Here is a 15,637-nt window from a genome sequence, read left to right on the forward strand (position 1 = left end):
TGCCATTTAGTGTAATTTTATGTAATTTTAAGTTGTTGTTGCTGTTGCTTTTATTATTTCTCACTTTGGTCACAGTTACTTTGGGGCCACACAAAATTGGTCGAGTAGTGGCACCCAAGCCACCCGTTTGCCCATATCTGACCTCAAAATTGTTCTATTGTCTGTTCTGGTTTCTAACTCTACCAGCCAAGTTGAAGGCATGCTTTCTATACACCTTTATTTCACCCAGGAGAGAATATATACACTTTCTTTTATGGTGGGTTTAGCTTTTTTGAAGTGAACACTGGTGGAAAAAAAAGGTTTTTTATATTAATCTTCTCTGTGTGAGTCCATCCACAATTTCAGATTTTTTAAAAACTGGTAATTTGAGATTATTTAAACAAAATAAGCCTCATTTGCCCACAGGTTCACTTCCATTTCTCCAACAAAATATTATTGGAGCTGTTCTAAAAGTAAGGCTATAAAAGTAACTTGAAAAGCTAGTTATGTTCATTCATGATATAAAATTGGAAAAAGTCGTAAGGAGAAATAAGCTTTACTTCTACCAATCCATTTCATTTTTATGTTCATGTATGTGTGTTATTGAATCTGCATTTGATCGCTTGTTATTGTGTGCTTGCTGAATTGTCCTGCAACTTGTCCAGTATGGAGGTAGATTTGTGTCTTTATTATTCAATAATAATAATAATAATAATAATAATGATGATGATGATGATGATGATGATGATGATAAAAACACTTTACAATAATAATTTAAAAAAAATCGCTTCAATCAAAAAAAAGTTGTCTTCAATAAAAATAAAAAAATAAATTAAGACCCAAATAATTGCATTTGAACACTTTTTATTTGATTGAAAATGTTTTATTTATTTTTTGATTGAATAATAAAGACACAAATCGGCCTCCACATGTACCCCACCTCTATTTTTAAGGTTATACTCCTAAAAAATAAAATAAAAATAAAAACTGATGACGTCACAGCTCTGACATGAGGATTGCTATCAATACGTTTCCCACACGCAGCTCCCTCTGCACGCGGAGCCTTGCAGCGTTTTCATTGGTCGGCTCTTAATGACTCTTAATTGGTGTCGCTCTTGTTCAGGTGTTGCACCTGAGCGCGTGTGAGCGAAGAGCGTCAGCAACCCTGCGATGTCTTGCAAACAGAAAAGAAGAACCCGTTTTGTTTTGTTTGTAGCTACTGGTTATTTTTACACAGCTCTGGTTTGCTGTCTGGTTCAGTCAGTGGAGGATTTCACAGCCTCCACCGGCTGGGAACGACTTCACCCTGCAGACAAGGACGAGGACCGGGGCCGAAAGAACTCAGTAATACCGGTTTTTCGGGGACCTAATCAGCGTAAATCGAACCAGCCAGGTCTTGGAAAACTCCGTCCTCAGTCTACTTTTTCCGGCGGAGGGACAAAACCACACCGGAGAGAAGCAAAACCCACCCAAACCTTCCCTTGGACTGTGGGTAACGTCAGGAGAGAACCACAGGCTCGTTCTCCAGTATCCGAAGATGGATATCAAGCAGACTTTGGAGGTTAAACGGGGAATTCTCCTTTTTTTTCTGCTTCCCAAATTCATAAACACCATTTAAACTTTGGCATTTTTGGACTCTAATGTATATAATTCTGCGAGAGTTGGAATAACCATAGGCCTCATTGCCTGCCACTCTCTGATATTAGAGCTGGGCGATTTTACCTAAAAAAAAAATTCTCTGATAGTAACAAGATTACTATTGCAACAACACATCATCAGTAGGGTAAAACTAACCTGTTTCACGACGGTTAAAAATCTCAGATTCTCGATTTTTTTTAATTTTTTTTTTTGTTTTTGTTTCAGTGCACTTAAAAATGACTGCAGACATCAAATATATTGTCAAAAGTGCAACTTTTTTGCTGTGATTGTCATCACGAGTCAAAATGTATAGAACAATTCCAAAATAAAAAGTAAATGAGGTTCTGTCATTGAACAATTTCAAACTTTAACCCAGGTTTAAAGCAAGAGTGCAACAGCAACTTCACAGTAGCTTAAATTTTTGGATTAAGAAATCAGATAACTACATATTCTATAACATTACAATTAAACAAAATAAATAAATAAACTCTTCCCTTAGCATCTCAGCATAGTGCGAATAAAAAAATTGAACATGACTGTGGCACACATAGCCTATACTCAAAGGGTAAACACATGTAAACAAAGAGGGGGGCTGGCTCATATCAGAACGCAAAAAAGTCCAAAAAAAAACTATGGTGGGGAAAAAAAATAAATAAAAAAACTCGAATTTGCAAAATAAAAATTGTTTTTATCTACAAATTAAATGAATCGTTTTTTGTTTTTTTTTTGCTCAGCGCTATGTTCTTATCCTCTGAATTGTAGTAGTGCTGCTTTCACTTGCTCCTCCTCCAATGACCTGTCTCACTATCAGCTGTTTCTCAGATGCATTCTGGGTAATGTAGGCGGTACGAGGAAAAAGAAAAAACATTCTATGTATGTGCAAAGATGAAGGAAGGTTTGGGAATTGGGGGGGGGACAAGAAATTTACCCATGTTGTATGCATTCTCAGTAAATCATTATGGAAAGAGAAATTACAGGCTTAAGTTACTGAAATAAGTAATACATAAAATAAACACCTTTGGGTTACTCAAGTAGTTAAATCAAATAGCTCAATTAATAGATTTTTGAAACACAAATGACTATATATAATAAACACATGTAGGCCTTTTTTTTTCACGCACATTGAACAGGGTCATTGTCAGCCTTTTAATAATTCCAGGGGAGAATGCACTTAAATATTTCGGTGAATCATGTCTCTTGCCTTAGCTGCCTTTCATGTGCTATTGTATAATTTGCTGTGATTTTCACCTTGAGATGAATAACTTTAATTTTCCTTTTGTTAAGGTTTTAATGGAGTCCAAGGGAAAATTTTGGGCTTATCATCTGACTCCAGTCCACATTTCAGAGAGTGGCAGGCAATGAGGCCTATGGTTGAGTGTAATAATGATGTCATGACCTTTACTGCCTCGGGTGAAGGATTCACCCACTTACTAGTGGACAGAGGTAAGATTTACAATCACCAAATGGTACTGGAGTGTAATATGCTGATTAAAAATGCAATTATTGGACATGGGTTACTTTTAAATATCTGATTAATTATCAATGTATCCTGTTTTGTGAGAAATGTTAGATTTTTAAATGAGGTGAGGTGGTTTTAAGGCTGAACAATTTTAAAAAATTAAATTTTATTCATTTTTTCCTCAATATTACAATTTAATATGCAATTATTTTTTCAAGGGCCTCTTGTCATGTATTTTTCAATGAACACGAGCAATAAATCAATCTGTTTCATAATAAACAATTTCAGATTTATTTAAACTTTAAATAAATATGAAATAAACATTTTAAAGCACAGATTACAACAATAAAGCAAACAAATATGTGGCTTTACGCCTTTGCGATTAGAAAATTGCGTTTTATGATATCGTGACTATCGCAAATGCAATTAATCGTTCAGCCCTAGGTGGTTTTAATTTTAACTTGACTCACAAATTGATAAAAAGGCAAACTGTCACTACCTGAATAAAGCCTCATTGTTTTATACTGAGCTAATTTGATCTAGTTGAAATGGTAAATACGCTTATTTTAGATTGAGCATATCACAATTTATAGGACATCCTAACTCTGATGGTTAGTTTCAATACCTTGATTTAAGTGCTTGTTCCCAAACTTTTTAAAATCTTCGATTTTCAATCTTCTACTTGTGTTGTAGATAAATTCAAGTGTATTTTTTAGTTTTTTTTTTATATCATAAATTTACATTTTAATTGTTTATGGTTTGGCCTGAGTGATTTCACTATTTTACACAACACAAAATGTACCTCACACAAATAAAGACTTGTGAAATCTTTGCTTTAGTGACAAACCATTTCTCTCCATAGAGGGGGCCTCTCCCATCTCACTCTTCCAGTTACCTGCGTACTGTGGTTACTCTGTGAAGGCTTCATGGAGGGACCTTGAACTGATGGTGCCATTTGATGGGTGCTACATTACCCAGGAGGTATTGGTAGATGGTCCATCGCCTCTCACTCAATGTAATGATGCCCTTTGATTTCTCTCTTCCCATCAGAATGGCAGTTACGTTCTGCCTCTGCAGTGGTTGGGCACCCCCCTGAAGTTGTCCTGCCCAGTACCAACTCCCTCCCCCTCCGCCTCCAACCCTACTGTGTTCTGCTCCCCGTACGGCATGTCAGTACAGCTAGAGGGAGAGGAGGAAGATGTAATTGTGCTCGGCGCATTGGGTGTGTTTTCAGCTAAACCTCTGCTTTAATATGAAAATCAATTTAATCGCCCTATCTGTCTATTTATATCTCTTATTTCACATTTGTATTATGAGACAATTTTTAAAGTGTTTTTTAAGGGCATTTTCAGTAAAGGTTTAGTCAAGCTTGTGTCCAAATGCAAATACTTTCTGTGGCATCAATTTAAAAGGGGGTTAAACTGATTTTCAATCTTTGTTTGTATTTGATAAATCTACAAAGAACTTTGAGCATAAAGCCGTCATCATAAGAACTCCTGTGTATAGTCGTACACTTACACTGTGTGCGTGTGTATATGAAAAGTGATGGCTTGTAAGCATGATTAACCCATTCTATTTACATGATTGTGACTTAAAATGTTTCGAAAAAGAAAAACTACATCAGTCCTTCTAAAAACTGACTTATATTTCAGAAAAAAGGCATTTGGATTTTAGGGAAAAAAATTCTATATATACGGTGTATGTATGTATATATATATATATATATATATATATTTTTTTTTTTATCATATCTTGGGAAACTGTAAAATTGGGATGTTCACAGATGGCTTTACATAATTTTCTTTCAAAATTCTCCTAAAAACAAATGACAGTAAATGAAGCATGGCGCCCGCTTGTTTCCGAGCACTGTGCATACCGTGTTGCCTCCCCATCTCCAAAGCTTTCCTTCTTCATTCCATACAATGCTCCTTGTATCACTCATGAGGTAAGTTGTTGTTATTCATTTATTTTAATAATTTGTAATAAACTCAAGGCATGACAAGTATTTAACATGTTCTTTCTATTGCAGGACAATCTACAACTCCAACTTGTATTAGATGATCAAGATTATCTCCTCTCCTGCCCAATTACCAGTAGTCCTCAGTTTGCCTCATACCCATCGCCTCCTTCATCTCCATTATTTCCTGGTGAACCCCAGTTTATAAAATCGCCAGTTCCCACTGACGCATCATCCACCACCCCTCCTTCTCCACCTCCAATATTAACACAAGCTGCACACCTCCCTGACTACCTCCACTACCCCGACCCTGGACATGAGCTTTCCCAGGTGAACCCTCTGAGCTTACTCCATCCTTTAACTCATGTTGGGCTGAAGAAGCATCATGACGAGAAGGACTTCCTTTACCCCAAAGACAGCAGCAAGTACCTGCCTTATCCAAATCATTTATCTGTCATGGTCCAGACCTCATCTGCCTCAAATTTAAATCCAACACATGCTCGTTCATGGCATCAGAACATCCCCGATGGTCACTTCCAGAGCTCATTTGATCAATATCATCAATACATGCCTTTTTTCTACCCTGTGTCAACGCCAGCTCCAACCACCACAATCATGACGACTGTATCGCCTGCCACCCAGCCACCTAAACCTCCAGCAGGTGTCTTTTACCATCCATACTATGTAAATGCGCCCCATTATCCTGAAACTACTGCAGCACCAGTAACCCAAACCCGTACACCTCTCCTTCCCACTCCACTCTCACTCTTGCCACTAAAACAACCTTCCAGTCAGCATTACCGTCATAGTCTTTCTCATCCTCATGTTTCTTTAGGCTCGCTTTATTCTTACTGGGCAGATTCCCAGCAAAAACCCTTAGCTTCACATCCAGGTTCTCTGCCAACCCCGAGCCCGACGGCTTCCAACTCTGACATTTACGGCTATCCTTTCTACCTACCAGACCCTCCTGCCAAAGGGAAACCACCGAGTCCAGTAGCTATGTATCGCACATGCCTTCCATACACTCAGACCATTTGTGGTTATCACTATTATCCCCATTATTTTTACTATGGACCAAACCCATCACTCTATCATAATGTCCCTCAGTTCACCAGCTATTATTCACCGACGACAACCCAAATGCCCACCACTGCAACTCCACCCGCCTCAATTTACCAAACTCCTGCTTCACCGTTCCCTCATATGCAGTGTCTCAATGGAAGGATGCTGGCATTCCTGCCTTTTGCTCACCCAGACTCCATCCAAGTCAAAGGTCAGAGTTTGCTTTCAGAATTTTAGTCAACATTTTTCAAGATTTATTTTATTTTAGTCTTGGATCAGACATTGTTAACGACCATTTGTTCTTGACAGTAAGACACTCACTGATTTGAAGAAATTGGTTATCATTGGCTAACAAAGAACATTTTTACCGTCATTTCTTTTATTAAATAGGTCTTTCTCCCGTCAGAAATGTCAGTAAATCACATGAAGAATAACTCACCCTAAGTTTAAAGCGGGTATTAAACTTGAAAAGGAGACAAAATCAAATAAACTTAATGATACATCTTGTCATAAGGGAAAAAAAATGAAATCACTGCTTTGAAAAAGATGTGCAGCAAATTGCTGGCAATACATCTCTTTTGAAAGTAAAGCTCAAAATTTTTTTGCTTTGGAAAATGCCTGCAACCCACGAAAAAGGTTGTGGAACCGCTTAAAACATAACATGGTAAGAAGTTGATGAATATTTGTAATAAGAAGTGAAACCTGCTCCTCTGTTTAAAAAAAAAAAAAAAAAAATCAACTGGTAGGTTTGTGGCCACAACCATAATTGGCATGTTATTGAAATCCATTTGTATAATGATTTTAGTCCTTATTTGCTCAACTGCCATTATTTCTCACATAGACCAAATTCAGGGATGGGTGTTCCTGTCTACTGTCTCTCCACTGTGTGGCTATGTGGTGAAGGGGACTGATGAGGCTGGAGTGGCCTTCTACTCTCCTCTTCCTGGTTGTCATAGCCAATCACAGGTAAGCCTCTCATTAGGGCTTTTTCATTGCCTTTAAAGATAACCTACATGCTGTCAATGGAAAAGATGCATACATGGAAGAGTAACCCCAAAGAACCGAACATGTATACAGATTTTCTGCGTTCCCACTGAGTGTGTCCATAACTTGGATCTAATACCAAATTCATTATAGTTCAAACCACTTTTCCTCTTTCTTTTTACATATTTAATAAGCCTGTATTTTTCAAAAGTGTGGTTATTTTCATTGTGGCAGGTGTAGCATGTGGGAATGGCGTGGTTATTTAAAATGAAAGATTGTTGTTAGTGCTTTAAAAAAAATTATTTGCAATGGTTATAAATATCGTAAGCCAGAGTACCTGAAGAAAACTGATCAGGAGAACGCGCAAACTCCATTAAAAAATAATCCCAGGTCTACCTTTGTGAATTGAACCTACCGGTAGTTAACAGGACTGTCTTGCTACCCACACAGTTGCACTGTGACACAAAGGTTAAATAGTCATGTAAATTAATTCAAGTGCACAAGTGGACACATTGATTTTGAGTACTAATTAATTAAGCTAATTTATTTTCTAACTTCACTTAGTTCAGAAAGTTTAAAAAGATTTGTGTACCCCTCGGTTTGTCACTGGAGAAATTTACAACACTATTCCTGTTTGTATAAAGAAAATGGACATGGAATTCTTACGAGTCAGCAATTCATGTTTATGATTAATCCCATATGGACCATAAGCAGCATTGGCTCTGCATGCATGCATCTGTTCTTAGTGCACTATTTTTTTATATTCTCTGCACCCCAACTGGTGAGAAAGTAATGATTTCCTGAGTTGAGCTCAACTTTATTATTAAATGCAATAGTGGGAAATCATAAGTTGTTGGACTAATTTAGATTTTTCTTTTGGTTAAGGCTCCCATGACTATTTCCTTAGCTGTGAGATTTTGGGATCTATCCACGGCCCAATATAGGACCGTGGACCTGCAGTGCCCTTATCAGAGTACTCCAGAAGCATCGGTGCCTGTGTACCCATCCGTTCCAACTCCACAGACTACCACTAAGGACAAGAAAGTCCAATCTGTTGTTCCGAAGATTGAAGTTTACTGTTCCTCTCATCAGATGATTGTCGAGCTTCCTCCTGGTTCCATTTCTGGAATAGAAGTCAAAGGTGTGTGCATAAATGCAAGATGGTTTATATATATTTATATGAGCTACATATGGTTTCCATCAGCTCTGCAGGATCTAAATGTTAACATGGTTCAGGCGCTGTGAAGCAAGTTGGGTGGAGGTAGGGAGGAAAGGGCCTTGTCTTTGTTATGATTTGGGAAAACTTCAGCTCTGTTGGTCACAACACTTAGAGCAGCAAGTCTACTTAAAAATACATCAATCATTGTGTGTTCTGCAGACGTTACAGGGAACCAAATGAAGCTCCAAGAGGCCCCAAAGTACTGTGGCTATTCTGCCAGCAAAGGCAAAGATGGCAAAATTCATTTGAGTTTCCAGTTACACTCTCGATGTCACATGAGTGTGCAGGCAAGTACTGACCCACATTTACTTTAAACTAAGCTTCACTGTTTTATGTGCATGTTCACTCGTTCTTTTCCCCTCAAAGGGTAAAATGCACATTATCGGCGTCATCTACATAACCGAGAATGGAAGAAAGGAAGCAAAGTTTTCTTGTCCAGTTTTCACCCCAGAATCTGGCCAAGGTAGAAGAATAACACTAGAAGACTGATCAACTCAGCGAGGAGTAGTTTAAGGCCTATGGTTGTTTAAACAGTGTGGCTGACATTTGTTTCATTGTCTCAGAGTGTAACCTTCCCACCGAACAACGTCTCCCTTGTGGATCAGGCTCTGTCTCTCCACCTCAGTGCCTTTCTCTGGGCTGCTGCTTCAACAAGCATCCTCCTGCTTGTTACTACCCCATGGATGGTAAGCCATAGTCTGTCCCTAATGGCATGCCACAGTTATCAGAGCACAGATGAGCTTTTTTTGTATGAATGTGTCTGCACTACATTCGTTGTGTGTTAAGGTCTATTCATTGCTATCATTTTCAATAACCCCTAAAATGTCTGACATTCTGACAAATATTTGACCTTTACCTGTGTTTCTCTCTTGGTCTTCAGAGTGCACTGTTGACCGCCACTTTGTCTTCTCTGTGCCTGCTGATCTCACGGAGCCAGCTCTTAAACCAGACTTGCTTGTTGCTGCAAGCAATTTCAGCTGCAAACCTGAGAAAGTGACGGCTGATTACGCCTTATTCAAAGTCCCAATGGATGGCTGCGGCACACACAGAGTGGTGAGATTTGCCTGTGAATGCTGGTTTAAACAGAGGTTGTGTGCAAATTCCATCAAAAAGCCCAAAATAAACAGTGAACTGTATGGGAGTATTTCCTCTCCAGTGAAAGTCTAATATCCCATTTCATTGTTCTCTAGAGCAGCATTGGTATCCAAAAATCACAACATTGGACTTGGTAGTACTAATAGTCACCTTTGACTTTGTAAAGTACAGTGAATTGCCTTGTGTATGAAATGCACTTTACAAATAAATTTGCCTTGACATGGCAACAGCTTTTTCCCAACATCTGTTTTCGATTTTTAGAAATTATATTCACACTCATCCTGTTTGGAGGTTTTCTTAAAGAGAAGGAAACATTTCACAATTCAAGTCTTACTGAATTTAAGGAAAGCTTCTGTGGGCTTTAAAAAACTTTATTCAACTACAGGCTGTTCTATCTATCATTTTATGTATTAAGTTTTGTGAATTTTTTTTTTTTTTTTTTTTACTCCCAAAATCCTATTTGAATTATAAACTCCCCTACTGCTGCATCCAGTGAACTCATTGTTGCGGATTTAGTTGTTAATTTGGCGATGCCGCTTGTTTGTATACACAACACAAGAACAAATATCAACAGGTATTAGTTAGATTTTTTTTTTAACAGAAATGTCTGATGCCACTTCAGTTTGAGTACTTTGATGCTTATCCACATTTTTAAACTTTTAATCTAAGCCATTTACGTATTGCAACTTTAGTATTTTCTATATTAATGTATAATCCTCTTTCAAGCACTTTCAAGTGTTAAGACAACCTGCAATGTGATGCCTTGTGAGTTAAATCGAGTTTACATAACTGTATTATAACAATCACGTGTGTTAAAGAGAATTTAATACTAGAACAGTGGTTCTAAAACTTTTTTGGCTGAAGTACCCCCATTCTCTTATTTCTGAATCCATGTACCCCCTTTCTCCAGCTTCAACATTTTTCTCAGAATACTATAAAAACTACTATAGAGCACAATGATGGAAATAATGAGGATTACCTTAACACACATTTTGAAAAATCTAACTAAGTAAACAAGTGGAAGAAATGGTATGTACTGCCTCATGAATAGATTTTTTAATAATTTCCTGTCATCTCTCACCTGGTGTGGGACTCAGACTGACCTTTGTATTTTCAGTTCATGGTCTAATTAAAATATTTTCATCATCAATATTATAATTATTTTAAACCAAAAATACTTGTGTACCCCATTTGAGAAACACTACTAGATTAATGCATTAAAAAACGATTTTGTTTTCTCAATCAAAACTTGATAAGCATAGGCAGGATCCCGTCAGGCTACCGTCAGGTGTCCCTTCTCTATCCACCGTATCTAATCAGCTGTGCCCCGGTGATAAACATTTGATGCGCGTTCCCGCGGTGGCTTGGCTGATGGCTGCAGTTACACTAACCACCGTGGTGTCACTATGGAGTCTAATTTCTAGATCCTGTCCTAGGCTCCTTTAAGAACATTTTGGGTAAATATCAAGTTTTAGTGTAGTAAACTCTAAATGATTAGTTTGACCTTCAACTTTGAAATGCCATTTTCCTTTTGAGTACTAATGCCCTCAGTACAATGTAAAATAAACTTGACTTTTCTATGCTAACAGGTGGTGGGCAAAATGGTTGTCTACATGTTGGAAGTCATCAACAAGGTTCAGACAATCAGCCTCAACTACGGCACCATTACAAGAGATTCCCCTGTGAGGTCAGAGCACACTGTTAATGTTACAGTATCCAATCACAGCTACATGAGAATGTCTGTTCCTTTCAAACTGACATTTCTCTGACCATGTCAACTAAATATCTTTATAGCAGAATAAAAAGTTGAAAGTGCTTATCCTGAGGTGGAAGTCTTGCACATAGCTGAAGTGGACTTTGTACATAAAAAAAAAAAATTAAGCTGTGGTGTCTGCTCTCCTTTAAGTCTTCAATTTCATTGTCTGTATAAAATAATTCCTTTGCATCATTTTATTATTTGTACCTTAAAATTAGGTTATTTGACTTGTTTTGTTGCCATCCTTTTCAGGTTGCTGGTGGAGTGCAGGTACATGCCTGGAACAGTTCTTACTGTAAGCTACGTGGTTAAAACACCATCTCTTGGTCCTGAAATTCATACCCAGGGTGTGTTTGGAGTGCAGCTCAGGATTGCCAAAGGTGAATTAGTCTGTTTTGAGATTACTGGTTTAGTTAGCCACCTTTTATACTCTTGTGGTGTTCAGTACTAGGCAGGGAGCCAATAACAGAAACCATTGCAAGGTGAGTTGGACTGGGCTCCTACCAACCTTCAGTCCATTCTCATTTCAGATGCCTATTACAGCAGTTACTACCCTCAGTATCACCAGCCCCTAAAGATGTTGTTGGGGAAACCTCTCTATTTAGAAGTGCGGCTTCTAAACTCCCCGGATCCCAGCTTGGTGCTGCTGGTGCACTTCTGTGTAGCCTACCCACGCTCTGGAAAATCTGTGTGGGTGCTGCTTTACAACGGGTACGCTGAAACAGCTTTCATGTGGAAAAAGGAAGAAAAAAGGTTATGCAAAGGAGGCAATGGGAAAAAAGATTAAAAATGACAAATTTGGCTTCTGGTCTACCTCATTTCCATTCATAGATGCCCCAATCCACTGGATCCAGTTGAACCTCAAACAGTACCCGTACCACAGTTACCTTCTCCTCACAGTCAGATCCGCCGTTTTACCATTAACACTTTCCAGTTCCTTCCCGATGGTGAGTTCAAGGATCCAGCTGAAGAGGTAAGCACAAGCTACACACTGCTACACACTTCACATACTGCTCTATTGCTTTACTAAACAGATTGCAAACCTGAAAGGATGACAGTCTGTTAAATGTGAGCACATTGTTTTACTAATTCATGCCTGGGGGCACTTGAGCATCACTATTTAACCTAATTTGTATGTCTCTTGACGTGACATGCAGCTCGTGGCACTGCAAGCCCCAGGAGTTTGCAGATGCATGCAAACCATGTATATGAGAATCCTAGTTACGTTACAGGCTATGGATTTTCTAATGAAATGAGTGATGCTGTGTCAAACATGTTTGTGAAAACAGTGTATGACGGGTATAGTTTTGTCAGTTTTAAATTAATTATATGGATGCCAATATTTCAGGTTCTGGAAACTCTGAACCTTTGGTTCAGAAGAACAAACCTAATCTTGTTAAAGTGCACATATAATACAGTTTATTTAAAAAAATTGCTGTACTATCAAGTTCCAAGAAAACTAAGAATGATTATAGCACTGAGATAATTGTTTTAGTGAAGCAAATACCATTTTAAATGTGTGCAAACATAATTACCTTATGCTGGTTATTACAATGTAATATACAAATGTAAATTTGAGATCAGTGAATCTATAATCAGTGATATGATGTACATGTACACACGTAACATAGTATTTTACTCAAAGCTTTCATATTTTTTTAACTCTGAGGTATTTCCATAGAGGCCAAATTGACACTGGGTGCATTTTAGTTATAGCAGAAATTTAATTCTTTTGAAGGTGGACTTTGGCACAAGCATGTGTTGCATGAAATGTGCATTGACAAGTGCTATTGCACATGTGATTGATTGCTTCTGTTTGCGCAAGTCTACAAATGTACATGTGTACATCTACGGGGGTGTGTCTGTACTCATGACCCAGTTGATCCAGTTAAATCATTAGTCAGTAGGCCTCAGAAGTCAATACAAATTGCACAGTGGTATCAATTACTATGAAATTGTCTTAATAAAAGTGACGTAACATTTTCTGTATTCCTATTGTTAAAAAGCAGATCGACTGGTGATAAATTTACCAGACGGGTAAATTCTAGAGTTGGGTATAATTTTGTAATATATGATTGGACATATTTTACAAAAGTATACATACCATCGAACTACTTACTGAAAGTAATACATTTCTCATCGGCATCACTTACCTAATGTTCTCCATATGATCATAGATAATGTCAAACTGACGTTTATTTTTCTTTTATTTAAAAGGATGATGGCAAATTTATAATAAGATCTATAATATTGCATGAAGGTTGTCTGATGAATTGAGTGATTTTACTTATGTCAGCATTGAGAACATACTAGGGATAAGACGATATATTGTGCGAGAATATATTGCGATATTAAAATGTCACACAATATATATCGTCAATAGTGCAAGTGGTATTGCAATACCACTGTTAAACCTGCACTCTTTCAAATGCAGGTGACAGTCATTGTCCAAAGGTCTCACTTGCTGCTAGAAAATGTAGACATATCTATATCTTACATCTGGGCTGTGTATGCAAAGATCATGCTCAGAAATAAGTATATTCTTTAAGAATGTCATAAAATTATTTGGTTTTAATTTTAGACTGGCATGGATTGTCATTCTGTTTTTGTGTTCTATTTGCAGAGTGGCAATAGGTAAAAATCTTTTTTTATTTATTTTTTTTTATATTTCTATTAAGTTGAAAAGGTCATACCAAGAGTAAGTATGTCAGTTAATTTCTTTCAAACTTATTGCAACAATTTTACTGCAATTTCTTTCTTTATTTCCCCTGTCCAAAATATCCCATTGTTATGAGCCCACTATTGTGTACCATATTGTTTGTATATCCTCCCACCCTTGGAATATACAGTCCAATAAAAAAATATTCATGACTTTCTTTTCCTAAGCATTCATTATGATTAAATAAGGAGCCATCTTCTTAGCAGCCAGGTGTCTGCCAGCAGCTGTTTTACATGTTTAACACTGGGCTGGATGTAAATTCAAATTGTGGCTAATACTTCATTGCATTTGCAGATTTACTTCATGTGTTCCACTGAACTCTGCTCGCCACACGACGGCCCCTGTGTTGAGGGATGCTTCGGCCAATGAAAGTGAGGGAATATTGGCTCTCTTTGCATCCAATAATCTAATCCACTTGCATGAACTTGGTGTCAGACATAGAAACGCTCCTGAATGTGCTAGGAGCAGCAATAGTCTGTGTAGCTGCTGCACTGTATGACAGCAGGGCAATGTTTTATTAATGAGGCAAGTTTTTGAATTATTTATCAAGACGATCCGTTTCCTGTTTTCCAGTGGCAACATGGAAGACCCTTAAAGACAGGCAAGATGAAGTGGTAAATCTTTAAAAAGGATGCATTAGCTTGAAGGAAAACAGCTTTTCTTCCACCAGCCCCCCACCCCCCGTACTCATTTTTTCCTTTCAGAGACATCACACTATTAACCACCAATAAAGGGTCTTATTTAACACTGATGGGGTTTTGTTTTTCTTGCAGCATTTTGGTTGTTACAGCGGGGAATGACACTGCCTCGGAATGTGGGTGGCTGGATTGTTGGGTTTGTGGCCATTGAGGAATATGCGGTTGGTTCAGACTCAAAGCAACTAATTGCATTCTAGTGCACCCCGTATATATTTTTGGCTGAATGGACCCAATCTGAACCCCTGTCATGTAGTATTACCTACCCTGACCAAAATAAGCCATGGTTGAGGTTTGTAGGGTGTGGAAATTAAAGCTGAAAAAAGCTGCTGGATTTTCACAAACCTCAACTATACAATTTAAGCAGAGCTTTGTAATATAAATGTGAACTATTCCCTTCATCAAGGAAGTAATTTGGCCATGTTTATTTTTTTTTTTGTGTTTTAGAGGCTGGACCTTACATCATGAAAGATTCTATTACATTTTGGAGTGGCTCTAGATCAATGAATTCTGAATCAGTTAGATTAGAATGTTTTTAAATGTAGTCTTTTTATTTTTCTGCTTGTATTTTACTGATCTTAATAAAATTTGATCAGTTATGTTTGGTTGGTTCCTTGATTAACCCACTGAGTTTCATCCAGATGGGTTTCGGATTGCACATCTGTTATTAAAGTGTGAATGATCAGGATCCCTGGTCTACATAACTGCCAATATTAGGCAAAGATCGCTATTTGGTGCTTGGTGGAGGTGGTCTTGTTCAATATGAAGTATCACTCCATGTGATCATTTCATTTAACACTTTTTTTTGTAAAAATATTTCCATGTAATGTCATCCTTTCTACCATGATGGATAGAAAATAAATCCTGTTTTTTTTTTTTTTAAAGTAGCTTATATAGTCAATGTTGTGGCAAAGTGTCATATCACCCCTTAGGCATTTGAAATGCATTAAGTTTGAATACAGTTTTCATCTCAAACTTTTTTAAAGTGTAACCCAAAGGTTTTATAGAGAAAGTTTGGGGACACCAGTTCACCAGATGGCTGTATTTTATTGTCTAAAGGTTAACCATTATGCT

The 15,637-nt window shown here is 37.6% G+C and overlaps 2 protein-coding genes across 3 annotated transcripts in view; one reads left to right on the top strand and one right to left on the bottom strand.

Moving 5' to 3' along the window:
• Positions 1–5,920, bottom strand: part of LOC114462957 (extensin-like) — a 17,320-nt gene extending 11,400 nt beyond the window's left edge. Inside the window, exon 1 of the mRNA XM_028446099.1 lies at positions 5,908–5,920. The gene's annotated coding sequence lies outside the window, so the exon portion shown is untranslated. The remainder of the gene's footprint in view (positions 1–5,907) is intronic.
• LOC114462934 (uncharacterized) lies at positions 1,042–14,581 on the top strand. Of its 2 annotated transcripts, XM_028446060.1 has the most exons (18): positions 1,042–1,540; positions 2,902–3,060; positions 3,939–4,057; positions 4,127–4,298; positions 4,909–5,021; positions 5,106–6,306; positions 6,937–7,061; positions 7,965–8,220; positions 8,458–8,585; positions 8,665–8,761; positions 8,862–8,984; positions 9,179–9,351; positions 10,983–11,080; positions 11,402–11,529; positions 11,680–11,860; positions 11,981–12,122; positions 14,163–14,239; positions 14,442–14,581. In XM_028446060.1, exons 1-17 carry the CDS (start codon positions 1,150–1,152, stop codon positions 14,235–14,237), a joined length of 3,681 nt encoding a protein of 1,226 aa, XP_028301861.1. In that variant the 5' UTR covers positions 1,042–1,149; the 3' UTR covers positions 14,238–14,239; positions 14,442–14,581. The 2 variants fall into 2 exon arrangements, with proteins under 2 accessions (XP_028301861.1, XP_028301852.1); XM_028446051.1 differs by lacking the exon at positions 14,442–14,581 and having other exon boundaries at positions 14,163–14,414.
• Positions 14,582–15,637: the final 1,056 nt, after the last annotated feature.

The sequence above is a fragment of the Gouania willdenowi genome, chromosome 1, assembly GCF_900634775.1.
Source record: "Gouania willdenowi chromosome 1, fGouWil2.1, whole genome shotgun sequence".
NCBI classification, from domain to species: Eukaryota; Metazoa; Chordata; class Actinopteri; order Blenniiformes; family Gobiesocidae; genus Gouania; species Gouania willdenowi.

What these genes read in the sequence shown, in the direction of transcription:
- LOC114462934 (XM_028446060.1), top strand. Translation starts at nt 1,150, where the DNA reads ATGTCTTGCAAACAGAAAAGAAGAACCCGTTTTGTTTTGTTTGTAGCT. An exon ending in CACCCCAGAATCTGGCCAAG is followed by an intron (nt 8,762 to 8,861) that starts GTAGAAGAATAA and finishes TCATTGTCTCAG; the next exon opens with AGTGTAACCTTCCCACCGAA. An exon ending in GCTGCGGCACACACAGAGTG is followed by an intron (nt 9,352 to 10,982) that starts GTGAGATTTGCC and finishes CTATGCTAACAG; the next exon opens with GTGGTGGGCAAAATGGTTGT.